The sequence below is a fragment of the Rousettus aegyptiacus genome, unplaced genomic scaffold (assembly GCF_014176215.1).
Source record: "Rousettus aegyptiacus isolate mRouAeg1 unplaced genomic scaffold, mRouAeg1.p scaffold_m13_p_11, whole genome shotgun sequence".
Classification (NCBI taxonomy): domain Eukaryota; kingdom Metazoa; phylum Chordata; class Mammalia; order Chiroptera; family Pteropodidae; genus Rousettus; species Rousettus aegyptiacus.
The window spans coordinates 94,485,997-94,499,278 of NW_023416286.1; the positions used below are offsets into that span (position 1 = coordinate 94,485,997).

The 13,282-nt window shown below is 53.1% G+C and overlaps 1 protein-coding gene and 1 pseudogene across 2 annotated transcripts in view; one reads left to right on the plus strand and one right to left on the minus strand.

The window, feature by feature from the left end:
• Positions 1–13,282, minus strand: part of CSMD1 (CUB and Sushi multiple domains 1) — a 1,035,440-nt gene that overhangs the window by 459,966 nt on the left and 562,192 nt on the right. For both annotated transcript variants that reach the window (XM_036228983.1, XM_036228984.1), the window contains exon 5: positions 12,954–13,161. In XM_036228983.1, the coding sequence (XP_036084876.1) occupies positions 12,954–13,161 (208 nt within the window). The remainder of the gene's footprint in view (positions 1–12,953; positions 13,162–13,282) is intronic.
• On the plus strand, positions 7,587–7,705 carry LOC118609594 (annotated as a pseudogene).

Here is a 13,282-nt window from a genome sequence, read left to right on the forward strand (position 1 = left end):
CCTCTTATTCGAACCCTTGGGCCTCTTACTCCACGGTTTTTTGGTCACGTGCATAGTCTTGAACCATTCTATATGGTCAGACTGCATGTTCAATGTCGGAATCTCATCATTGTAAACCCTCAAATGTAGGGAAAATACAGAACCCCAAAAAAGGGTGAGAGCGGAGACCGGGCTTGTGTGGCGATACACGTCCAGGGTAGGTGGGTACTGTCACCTTCTCTAATAGCCAAAATGGTGGGGGTGAGAGACCTGAGTCAACCAGTCCTGGTCACAGAGGCGGCGACCGGGCGAGTTAACTCTCAAATCACGTCTGATGCGACGGTTACTTCCTAGAATCCACATTCTAGACTAACTATTCGATAATTGAAATATTTATTTCCGATCTTAAAATTCTGACAGTTCATCTTCTTTCTCCAGCTTAGAGAAGGACACACAGGCAAACATTTTTAGATGAATTCTTTTCCTTCTTTTTCAGCTTTACTGAGGTATAATTAGCTTTGAGTGAATTTTATACATTTGTATGTTCTCTTGTTACTAATTAGCCTTTTATTCCATCTGGAAGAACTCTCTTCAGCAATTCTGTAAGGCTGGTCTCGTCGTAATGAACTCCTTCAGCTTCTGTCCGGAAGTCTGGGCGGACTTCCTTTCACTCTTTGCTGCTTCACTGCGTTCTCCCCAAAGCTCAGGCCTCCTTCCTCCTTGGAGCCCTGTCTTACCAGACTATGATCTTTGCTGTTATCTTTGGCTTCACCCTATTTTACTCATGGCTTTTACCACTGGGGTAGGTATTCGCTTTCTTACGTGTTTATTCTCTAAAGAACAGTGCACACGGCCGAGAAAAGCAGGTAATGGTTACAGTGAGATGAAGTGGACTAGGTCTAGGCAGAGGTTCTCCCCAGGTAGAGAGGAGAATGAAGCCAGGTTCAGCCGCGTCTGACGCCGGGCCGGAGCCGCGGAAGTGTTCCTGCCTGATCCCAGCCCGTGCCCTCCCCACCCTGGAGAGAAACCTAGGCATAGTTTTGCTTTCATGGTCTAGATTTATGTTAAAGCCAATATTGTTGGGGAGGGACAATTACCAAGTGTAGGAGTTCCGTTTGCAGTTACATAACAAATATTAAAATTCTATTGGCAGTTTGGCCCTTCTTGCTCACTTTATATGTGCTACACTGCTTTTATACCAAAGAATAAAGCTCACTGAAAAATGAACTGTGGCCCCCATGAGGCCACTGCAAATCCTTAAACCCAGATCCTTCAAGGTGACCACCACACAAAAGCGTGGCCGGTTTCCCGTGCGCACAAAGCGATGATGGTCTGAGCCGAGAGGTTTGCTTCTCAAAGGGGCGGGGAGAGGCCGACACCAGCCATCGATCCCAGGACGACGCACGTGTACACCGCAGACGCTTCGCACTCTACGCCAGCGGTTCCTGCCACAAGCGGGTGTAAAAAGGGCTCTTTCACACAGAACGACGTCTGCACCATTACAATTAAGTTGTTCACACTTATTGCTTTTGACTAATAGCAGGATAATCATAATATCAGTTGGCCGGTATGTTATTTATCACCCAGACTCAACGTCCACGATATGTTTACCACACTCTGTCTGGTAGCATGAGTATTTCCTATGAGGCGGTCCAATTAGAAAAACTGGCTTCTTGCTTTCTGGACATCCGGCCATACCTGGCATAGTGACTTGGGGTAGATCAGGCAAATACGGCTTGTGAAGGAAGAAATGTATAAAGGAGACTGCACAGGAGTGTGTGTGTGTATCTGTGTGTGTGCGTGTGTCCTCTGTGAGTTGTTTGTAATGGCGCAGACTTGATTTAAAAATTACATTGAGGGAAACTCACAGATAATCTGCTGTTGAATTCTACATTCTTCTGTTCAGAACAGCAAATATTTTTATTTTTCTGGTACCGAGCATAAAGCCCCAGGGTGAATTTTATTCTCAAATTTAGCATGGAAAAAAAAAATATTGCCACTCTGGAGAGAAATTTGGAAACTTCCCTTCTCTGCTAATGGGAGTGTGGTGAATGGCCAACTTCACCCTTTTGCCATAAACGCCTGGAAATTAGAAATTAAATGTTAATTTTGGTCTCTGCAATTCTATTAATCTCCATTTATAGTTAATTAATTTGCTTCTCCTGGCTTTCGCTTTCTGTTTTATGATATTTTCCGGGTATGTTTTGTTCAAACAAGTCATTGAGAGTAATTTGTGAACACAGGTTATAGACAAATTTGACAGAATGGTGACTGGTCTCTGAATCCATTTCACCCACGTAATGTCACAGAAAGCTCGTGCGGACATCTGCCTCTTGTTCATCTTATGTTGTAGTTTCCCCACAAAAAAACAAACAAAAATAAAACAAAACAAAAACACTCTATACCTGAACAACCGCTGAACTAGGCGGCTGTAAACTGGAATGTGTACACCTGCCGTCTTCATCACCAAATAACGCCTTCCTGAGAACCTCCTGTTGGGGTGGGGGGGGGGTTTGGCAAGATGGACGGCAGGTCCGCCCTCAAGAAGAGCTTCTCCTCTAGAGAAGAAACTGCTCATCCACAGCGCGGCGGTTACTGCGCCCTGGGACAGAGCCCGCGGGGCCTCTGGGTCCCACTCCGGGGGGGGGGCCGTCACCCAGCGTGAGAAGCTTCGGGCACCCCAGGACCTCACGGGCCCTGCGACCCCGCCGTGGACGCATTCCTCTCTTTACTTCGGTCCTTTTATCCCTGAGCCCAGATCGCTTTGAGCCGTCACCTAGAAAACATTCATCCTGCACAGTTATTCGCCTCGGGTTCCTTCTACTTGTACATCTGGACCCTACCGGCCATGAAGCCATGACTGCGCGCAATCCGCGAGCGCGTCTGGAACTGAACCGACGCCGGGCCCGCCTCGGGCGCCGCACGGAGCACGCACGTGCGCGCTGGCGCAGGGCGCGAGCGGCGCGCGTCCTCCCGGGCTCAGGGACACGTCGAGGCCTGCTCCTGGGGGAGCCACGCGGCCGGGACGCGGCGCCAGCGTGGCCCACACCCGACCGCGAAGGGCCACCGAAGCCGCCTTGCCCAGCTGGGCTGTAATTTCCACTAACGAACGCTCTGATGCGGGCGGCGGAGCTGTGTCCCCAACATGTCACGCGAGTGCACCGGAGCCGATGCTTGCAAGGGGGCTAGCTCCGCTTTCTGGGGGCGTCTGCTGTCTGCGGGGTCCCGCCTGCATCCCACTGCTGCCCCGTGCACGGGCTCAGCGGGCGGGCGGGGACCCCGCGTCACCACGCGCGCACCTGACCGCCAGCCACGGCCTCCTAGAAGTCTGTGCTGTGCGACAGAAGATGAGGAAGGAAGAACGACGCGGTGTGACTCCCGGACCCCGGGAGGCCTCCTGCCGACACGCAGGGCAGACGGAGCGGCGGCGACACCGCGTGGCGCGTACGTCACCGCGCCTACATCACTACGCCTACGTCACCGCTCTACAGCACCGCTCTACGGCACCACTTTACGTCACCGCCTTACGTCACCGCGTCTGCGGCGCCGCTTTACGTCACCGCTTTACGTCCCCGCATCTACGGCGCCGCTTTACGTCGCCACTTTACGTCACCGCGCCTTTCCACTTTAGACCACTCAGGGTCTCGGGCGCGCTGGGGGAGGGTGCCCGGTGAGCAGAGCGCAGCGAACGGCCTGCGAACGCCCCCCAGTCCCACGTTTCTCCGTAGTCGCCTCACGCTTCGACAAGCTCAGTTAAAGCCCTTCCGGGTTTCTGATTCGAGCGGAGAGCCCCAAGCACGCCCGGGCGACCCCCGTCACACTCTCCAGCCACGAGTCCCAGACGTTTGCATTTTTAACAAGCTCCAAGTTTAAGTTGACACTGAAATGTCACGCAGAGCCGGCTGGCAAGCCCGGGGCTGGCACCGTCCCCACACCCCGTCGCCCGTGGCCACGCGGTCTCACGCGGCCCGCGAGTCTCACTCGGAGACGTCTGTGACCGTTTATGACATTTCGCATCTTCCTTCCCCAGTCCACCCAGTGTGGTTAAGAGAGCCGCGTCGCACACTTGGAATTGAATGAATTGCTTCAATTCTCATATCATTCTGTCAACTGCCTCCACGCCCCTCGGGCACTCTAGACCCGCACTGGTCGGTCTGGGCCACGGGCCAGCAGCCTCAACACCGCTGGGAGCTGCAGGAATCACGGCGTCGCAGGCGCCAGGCCGACCCGCGGAGTCCCCGCGCCGCGGGAGAGGGGCCAGGGGGTCCCGACGTGCGCCCGACCTTCCAGGAGTGCTGGACTCGCTCTTGTCACAGAATCCGGCGGGCCGTGCACACCCAGAAGCTCCTGCGGGATAGACACACACGCACTTCGGTATACGTCCCAGTCTCACATTTTAACACGAAGTTGGAGACTTCTCTTCATGCCATCTGGGCATGGATGGCACTGGGTTTTCAAGAAATGGAACGGTATATACAGCATCATCCCCGAATCTGAGAAATGATTTGCTATCATCAAACGGACGACCAGAAAACAAACTGGGGTCGGCACCATGACTTTGACTTTGACTTTTCATTTATGGCGATGTTTTTAGCGGCTTTATTTTCACAGAGGTTCGTAGCAAAGATAAGACACAGATTTAAAAAGTCCAGCATAGAAGGGCTGCTGCTTTTATAATGGAAATGATGAAAGGTCAGTTGCTGAAAATAGCCTTTTAAAACTAAACACAAGTTAAAAACACAGTCGCGTTTTTCTTTTTTTTTTTGCTTCAAAGACAATGGTTGTGTTTCACGGTAAGAATCGAACTCACTACGGCAGCTTCTTGGCCTGACTGTGGTGGAGCTGGTTGCAGAGGCCGCAGACCATGGCAGGCGGTGGGCTGATGGCTTCCCAGGGTCCCTCTCCTGCTCCTTGTCTCCCATCTCCCACTGCCTCGTAGCGACCACCGGTCTCCCCGGCAGGCAGCTCGGGGCCCAGTCTGGTGCTCGCCGAGGTCTGAACTGGAAGCCGAGGCTCAGTGACCAGCGATCAGTGACCGGCCTGTGCCTCCCACTAACAGAAGCCAGAGGGGGGAGCACGGGACGGCCTGCCCACCTCCCCACCCCCACCCAGCGAGCGGACAGCTCACAGCAAGGCCCATCCAGCTCCCACGATGGGCGAGGACCCGGCTCTGTTCCCCGCCGGCCGTAGACTTAGCGCCCAGCGCTGCACGTATTTGGGATGCATTTGTCCTACCCGCTTAGTGGGGGATGGCATCGGGCGTCTCGCAGGCTCCTGCTGGTCCAAAATTCATAGATGGAGCCGCCAAGGTACGTGTATTTACTAAGAAATGATGCCATAGTTCCCTAAAGGGTTTCACATCAGAACAACTGCGGCTTTTTTACTTATTAAACTCGGAAGTTGGTAGTGCTAAGGGTCGCGTTCTCTGCTCAGCGGAGGACCTGTCCAGCCCTGCACAGCACGCGGCAACGGGGCGGACTGGGACGTAAAAGGTCGCATTTGTTGGACAGGCGCCGGACTGCGCAAAATTCCCTCATTCTCTTAACCATTCTGCCATGAAATTGGGCAAACTTTAAGAAGAAAGAGAAAATTAGATATTTAGAGTTTTGAGAGAAACCTTAAATGAACGTACAATTGAAACACCGTGATGTGCAGACAGGCTTACTTGGGGAATAAATGAAAGTTCGCAACCGTTATTTGAAAATGACCACAATCGAGTTGGCATAATGGCCCCTTTAAAACGTAATACATTCTTAAATGGCAAATTTATTTAAAAGTAAGTTTAACTGTGATTTTTTTCCGTAGTTGTTTCCTGGACAAAAAACACGAAAAGAGAGGAATGACCACGGAAAAACCCCAAGTAGTTTGTATTTTGTGAAATGAATTAAAATCCCCAAAGGGGACATTTTTCTTATTGCCTGCAACATAAATAATTTACAGGGAATGTCTTTTTTAATAAAATGAGGATAAGCGACGGGTGTGTCATCTGAGAAAGAGACATGTTATCATGGAGCTGTGGTTTCTGGGATGTGGCTTCCACCAGGACCATGGGGCTCTTTCTGGAACTCTCCAGGCTAAGTGCAGTCCCTGGTTCCATCTTAGACACCAGGAAGGTTTTATTTTTCTCTCGTTTGCTACCCGTGAGTCTGGCCGTTTGGCACATGTAGTCCTAGGGGAAAATAACAGAGCTCCCACCATTAAATAAATTGGATAAATTTCCCATGTGCAGAATATTTACTAATTAAAATAATTTTTTAACTTCATCTATCATATACCTTTGAATTTCTGGGTATCGATATCGGCCCCAAACGAAAGGTAGATTTAGGACGAAAGCGAGGCTAAGTCCCCAGCAGTGAGATGGTGCCGTGGCGTCAAGTGAGGACCTGACCCGTCACTTGTGTCAGGAAGGTCGCTGACCGGCGGGGAAGGCCCCCCTGGGGTGTCACCGCCTGGGAGATTGGAATACGGCCGCAGGGTCCCGCCGGCCACCACAGCAGCCCGCTGCTTTGCGTGTTGAGGTAAATTCTGGCCCGCGGGAGCTTCCTTCGGTAGCCGCTGCGTTTGGGGACAGGGAGAGAGACAGAGCCTTGGCACGCCGCACGTGAGGCTGGTGGGAAGCCGGGAGCCAGTATCACCGCGGCACCGCGGGGCGGGCGCCCGATCTGCTTCGGGAAAGCGAACGTGGTTGGGACGACGTGGCTGAAAGAGTCGTGGACACATTAGACGCCAGTGTCCGCAGCATTGGTCGTCGTTGGAGAAATTTCCCTGTCCTTCCTACTGAGTATTTTGGGGGACAGGTGACGGCAGGGTTTGGGGTGATCTGGGCTGGCCAATATTTTCCCCGCCCACTTCCAGTTTCAGAGGGCCGGGGCCGCATACAGAAGCTTTAACACGCGCAGGTCAGGAACCGTCCTCCTGACGACTTCAGACGCGTCGTTTACTCCTCGTTTTAGAAACCTCTCGACGAAGGCATCCTGCAGGGTTCGTCGCCCGCCTTTGCAGTCGATGACGCAAAGAAGGGGACTTTAACTGGGTATCCCACGGTGACGCCGCCGGACGTAACAGGGCTAATTTAGACTTGAAGTTGCCCCTCGGCCCCCCAGCCCAGGCATCCCGGGGGTGAGTCTAGGACGACCTCACAGCACCACACACGAGTCCTGCCTTCCTGGTTTAAAGCTGATGCAGAAACATCGCCTCGACATGTTTTAACAAAGGGGGAAACGCAGGCTGGGGCCGCTTCCATTTATAGTCCCGCTGGGCCTGGTGGCCGTGTGGCAAGACATCGGACTTCCTCCCTGGGGCTGGCTTTTGTCACCCATAAATGGGGACGATCGCGTAGCAGCTGTTGTTCACATTTGCCTGGTGCATTGCCAATCCTCAGTAAATAGTATTACTTAGTACAGTTTTTTAAAAAATACATGATTCAAATAAAGTTTTAGAAATCGGTATTTTCATGAAAAGAGGGCTTTCGGAATGGGCTATGCACGCGCACATACACACACGCATCCAATAAACACAACACAGACATTTAAATACATATATGTGCATACACACACTCGTGATATTTGCTTCTCGTTTATGTCACACTTGCTTCTATAAAAACTGTGCTCTACGGCCATGCCACCCTGAACAGGCCCAATCCCATCTGATCCCGGAAGCTAAGCAGGGTCGGGCCTAGTCAGTACTTAGATGGGAGACCACCTAGGAAGACCAGGTGCTGTAGGTGTAAAAATAAAAAAAATAAGGGATTGTAAACTGACAAGGTCCTTGCAATCTGTGAGGTCAACTAAGGGTTGCCTCACCTAAAAAAAAAGAAGATGTGGATTGTAAATGTGGATTGCATGCATGGTAAAGGCTTGTGTAATAGTTTAAAATGGAAAATCTGAAAGGACGAAACCCAGTTATTTCAGTTGGCGGTGATGGGGCAGAGTGACGTGTCCTCGACTTGCTCCTGGGTGTCGGCGGGACAGCCAGGAAGAGTCAAGTCAGGCGCGTGCAGTAGCCGGTCACCCCGATCCAGGCCAATGTCTGGGTTTCCATAATTATGCTCCAGTCGGGTACGATGGTAAACGTTGGGAAAAGCTGGGCTACAGGGTAAAGCAGCCCCCTGAGCTAGCTTTGCAAGGTCTCTACAGCGATTTCCAAGTGAACAGTTAAATGAAGAGGGGAGGAGGCCGGGCTCCCTTATTTTTACCTTGGGGGGCGAGCAGAAGAGTTGATTTCAGGGAGCCTGTTACTGAGTGTGTGCCTCTATAATCCTTCCTCATTAGAAATTAAATATACACCAAGTCAATTGCCAATTAAGTGACAAGTTGCATAAACACCGTGGGTGTTAATTGACCCTTCAAGGGTTCTTTGAAGCTCACTCAGCTTCCCTGACTCCTTTGAAGTTTTGTTTTGGCTTCAGAGAGTCACTGATTAGATTGATTTAGCAGTGAAATTGTGCCGGTCTGATGGGAACAAAATAAAGTGTAGTTTCCCAACTTATTTTGTCCTCTCAAGTGTAACCTTGCGCCGTTCAGACGGGCAGAGGGGCAGAGTGACACTGGTTAGTGAGTGACTGAGCGGAAGCCCCCTAAAAATCACAAGGCGACAGGCTTTCTCTCGCAATAACAAGGCAGATCCAGCCCTCACCGGCGACGAGGCGCTCTCGCGATCACGCTGAGTCCTTGCTCCGCGCGAGCCGCTTCTGTAAGTGCTCTGCCGCCTGATGTCAGCCTAAGCATTAGCTTTCAACTCAACGTTAAGTTGGGCCGTGTGGGATCTGCACGTGGAGGCACACACCTGAACGAACGGACATGCAAGGGGTCCGCTGTGAGCTCGGGCGAAGCCGGGGGCATGTTCAGGGTGGCCCGAGGGTGGAGAACCCGTCCCCTGCAGCAAGAGGCTTTGGCAGGCTTGCTCGGGCTTTTGGGTTTCATTTTCATGGCCCGAAGCTCGGTCATTGAGGGTTTTTCAGGAATTGATTCTCTGAAGTATGTTTGGGGACACATTCTAAAGGTATTTGTTCTTCTTTGTTTCCTTTGCTTTTGTCCCCCACGTATACCCCTTGTCACCGAAGGGGGTGGATACATTATTCTCACTTATGTGAAGGAACGTGAATACCCCCTTAATTGTTTCCTGTCAAAACTGTACATTCCCAATCCCTTTAACCACTACGTCTTAATTTAGAAACCATCGTAGCTTAACTCTGAAATAAAACCAATTCTCTTTCTCCTCGGCATTTCCAGAGTTGTGAGTCGTGTGCCACACCACCAAACCGCTTCAGAGAGAAAGAGTGCTTGCCTAGCTTCCCTGTTAACGGTGTTTTTAATTGCAAGAAAAATCATAATTACTAGACCGTGTTGCACAGAGAACTAGAAATGGCAGCTTTCTGTTAATGTGGGTATTGACAGAAAACCAGTCTGTGTAAAATTAGACTCTGACTGGTTAAAAAAAAAATCAGCCTCATCTGATGCACATATAGTCAAGTAGGTTGAAATTACAAAGCCCTCCACATCTAATATACGGTAATTTTGGTATATTACATCATTCGCCACTTTTAGGCTGCCTCTACTGTAGCCATGACAACCCTCACACAGAACATAGCTGAGTTGGTAATTTCGGTCTAAATTAAATGAAAATAAGGCTAATCCTATTATTGTTAACAGTTTTCCAAGTAGCTTCTTCTCAGAGTGCCCTTGCTTGTATGTTCTGTCTTTTAAAAACAGATTATTGGAAAATTATACTTGAGCGTGTCCCCTGTTCACGGCCGTCACCGCTGTCCGAGGGCGGCCACTGCCCAGCCCAGGCACCGCCACCTACACCACTGCTCAGGGCATTTCTTGCCGTCCAGGGATGCATATGTCTGTTACATGTACCGATTTGGGCCATTAACCACTTCAGAGACTTTCACTCTAAAATTATGGCGCAATGGCAGTCTTTGTAAGACAAGCCGGCCATGCATTTGCGTGCGTTTCAAAGGGGGCTCCGAGGGGTTCCGTTTTGTTGTGTAAACGTGCTGCTTTCCAGGTTAGGTAGGGAAACCTTCTCCCTCTCGGCCGCCAGCGCGTGAACCTGAAAGGTGAGAGCTTTATTTAAGAAGCGGTCCCACGGCGGTGCCGAGAGGCCGAGTGTTTCTGCAACTGTGTAAATGCTGCGGGTCACCGCGGAGGCTGTGTCCTCCACGACAGTCGTGGATGCCGCACGTGGAGAAACTGCCTGTCGGTCAGCTCGCCTCCTCGGGGGCCCCCTGCTCAAGAATCTGGGACCAACCGAAGTCCCGGCACCGAGGAGAGTGACCTTCCTGCCAGGGCATTAAGCTCAGACCCCGACGGTCCGGTGAGGAGGGCCGTGGTAGAGTGACAAGGACGTGTGACAAAAGCGTGTGACGTGAGCTCTGGCTCCGCCACGGGACGTCTCACTTTGGCCTCCTCCTGTCCTTCACGGCTCTGGGCGTCTTCACCAGTACAGGGCGCGGAGGACCGACTACACCCGTGGGCTCTGGTGCCCAGCGGCAGGACGCTGAGTCACGCGGAGCCGCTGGCCACGCCTGCCGAGGCCAGCGTGTGGGCCGGCGGGCAGCCCGGGCCTCCGGCCAGAGCCGCGCGGTCAGCGCCCGCGCCCCCGACCTCCCCGATGGCCACCAGGCTCTGCCACATGCTCCCAGATCGCCGGTCCCGGGGCCCTGGCCTAAGCCCGGGCTGATTTCGAAGGACGGGAAACTCCTCCGAGCCCGACCCAGACGCCAAGGAGATGGGTCCGTTGCTCCCGCTGCCAGCCCCACGGGTGCGGACAGGACGCGGCGCGCGCTCTGAGCACGCGGGGGCGCGCGGCAGGGGACCGCGCAGCGAGAGGAGGAGCGGGGGAAGACGCCCGAGAAACCGCGGGGCGCGAGGAAAGGGAAGTGGGTGCAACCGAGGCGCAGCCCCGCCTGCGGCCCCCGCCGGCCGCTCGCGGCAGCGACAGAGAGGGAGCTGGGGGCGCTCACGCCCGCTCGGGGGCGGCCCCCCATGGCGGTGGACCCCCCACGGCGGTGGACCCCCCACGGCGGTGGACCCCGATGGCGTGTGCCCGTGCTGTGAGGCCTCCCCGGGGTGTTCTGCGGCTCGATCAGCCTGTTTCGCAGCCTCCGTTCATGTGGGAGACTCGGGTATGGACACGTGCGCCTTACGGTTTCCTTTCTTACGTAGATTAAGTTTGCTCACAGAAGCCGTCCTGATCCTGGACTCTAAACTCATTGTCAAATATGCAGCACTCTCTTCTCTCGCTCTCCTACCTGACGTCTTAAGCAGCGAGGTGGTCGATCGATACCAACTATCTCCAGAATCTCTCATAAACGAAGTGCTTTTACCATTAATCGTATACTTTCTGAGAACCAGACACCATATATTTTGTAGAGCAATGACTTTCTGAAAACCAAAACTGTTGTTTTAAAGCTCAGAGAATGCTGTACCGCTGAATCTCTTCTGGCGATGGAGAGAGAAGAGAGGCTCAGCAGATGTTTAATGAATTAATTACAAAGTTCGCGTGGCGCAGCCCCCGCTTTATAGAACCAGTTAAGGGACTTGCCAAGGTCACGAGGTTGGCTCGTGGCGGAACCTGGGGTAGAATCTCAGGCTTCTAGCTTTCAGCCCGCAATCAGTTTCCACCAACTTTACGTTACACAGAATGAGATAGAGAATAGCAATACATTCTCGAATGTTTAAAGATAAAGTTGCATAACAGAATAAGCAAATAGGTAGGCCAGACGCATCTAAAACTATTGTTCAGTATGAATAAAGTGCAAAACCAAGATGATGAAGACAGTGGTCATTTTTTTTGTTCTTAATTGAAGTAGCATTTAACACGAGCACAGTAAAACCAGTAACGGTCATGTAAGGAAATAATTTATCCGTTGATATGAACCTTCTGCTTTGAGTCTTGAGTCTTGGGAAACAAAATAAAATTCGGTATCAGTCCCTGGCCTGAAGCAGGTGCTCTAACGCGCCACGGGCCTGAGGTTTGCCGTCTGCATCTTTCAGCCCCTGCACTGACGTGCAAACTTACACCTGTAGAAATAGCCACGGCCGCCTACTCCCCTGTCCCTTCCGTCACTGCACAGATGGCCAGTGTCCCCTCCGCATCCCTCCTTGATTTCGATCTACACATGTTCAAGGTCTGGAGCTGACGCAGGTTTTAAAACTCTAAGCAATTGAGTAATTAAAAAGACAAAACGAAACAAACAAACAAAACCAGTTCGCTCTTCAGCCAATGACGACATGACACACTTTAAGCCCTTCGACGTCTGTGCGTTGAATTCTCCTTTTCCAACTAGACTGAGAGACGCCGCTGACACCGTCCCGGACACCAACACCGTAAACCTAGACCGACCGTCATTGCCGAGGGTTTGTGTTTCCTTCCCTGGCTCTACTGCCATCATCAGGAGCCTGCACGCCAGAGTGCTGCCCGCCAGCCGACCGGCCTGCTGTGTGCGGGGCCTGGCACCGCGGTTTGCCCGTGACCACCCCCTCCCAGGGTGGGCACATCCAGTTCGATGCAGCAGCTTCGGGCGCGGGAGGGGGAGGGAAATATGCAGTCACGAATCGGCTGCAGGGCAGGTCGACAACGGGGAGCGTCACCTCTTAAAATGTCCACAGTCTAAACATGTCTGTTTCCTTTGAATCGACTCTGGGCCCAATCCGCAACTTACCTCGCTCAGCTATCACCTCCCCTGTGGCTTTGCGAGAGGCCAGATGTGGGCCGCTGAGCCCCAAGGCAGCAGCCAGGGTACAGAGGACCCCCCCCCCCCGCCCCCCCCCCCACACACACTCCAATGCGAGCGCGAAGCTAGCTTAGGGACTTCGAAGGCGGCCACAGTGCATTCGCCCTTGTAGCGGCCAGACGGCAAGGCCAGGAAAGCGCGCCTGCGCCCGCGCCCGCTCCTCGGCGACGCTGCGGCTCTACCCAGCGCTCGCGGGCCACACGGGAAACGGGGCCTCCTCCCCGGCACTCACCAGACGGACGGCGCCTCCGTGCCGCTGATCTCCAGGAAGTCGTAGCCCTCCTCCAGCTGGAAGTCGGTGAAGACCAGCGCGATGGTGTCCCCGGGCTCCGCCAGGATGGTCCACGTGCAGTCCGCGTTGTTCTCGTACTCCGAAGGGAAGTGAGGGCTGGCGATGGCGCTGCTCGTGCCGCGCAGGGTCCCGCCGCAGGCGCCCTCAGCTGCAAGGGACGAGGGCGGAGAGAAACCCCATTTAACGACGGCCTCGTGGGCAGGGCGCGTCGACCAAGTGTCGCTGTGGATCACCAGCAAATACCCTAACCCCAGGTCGAGGCTCAGGCT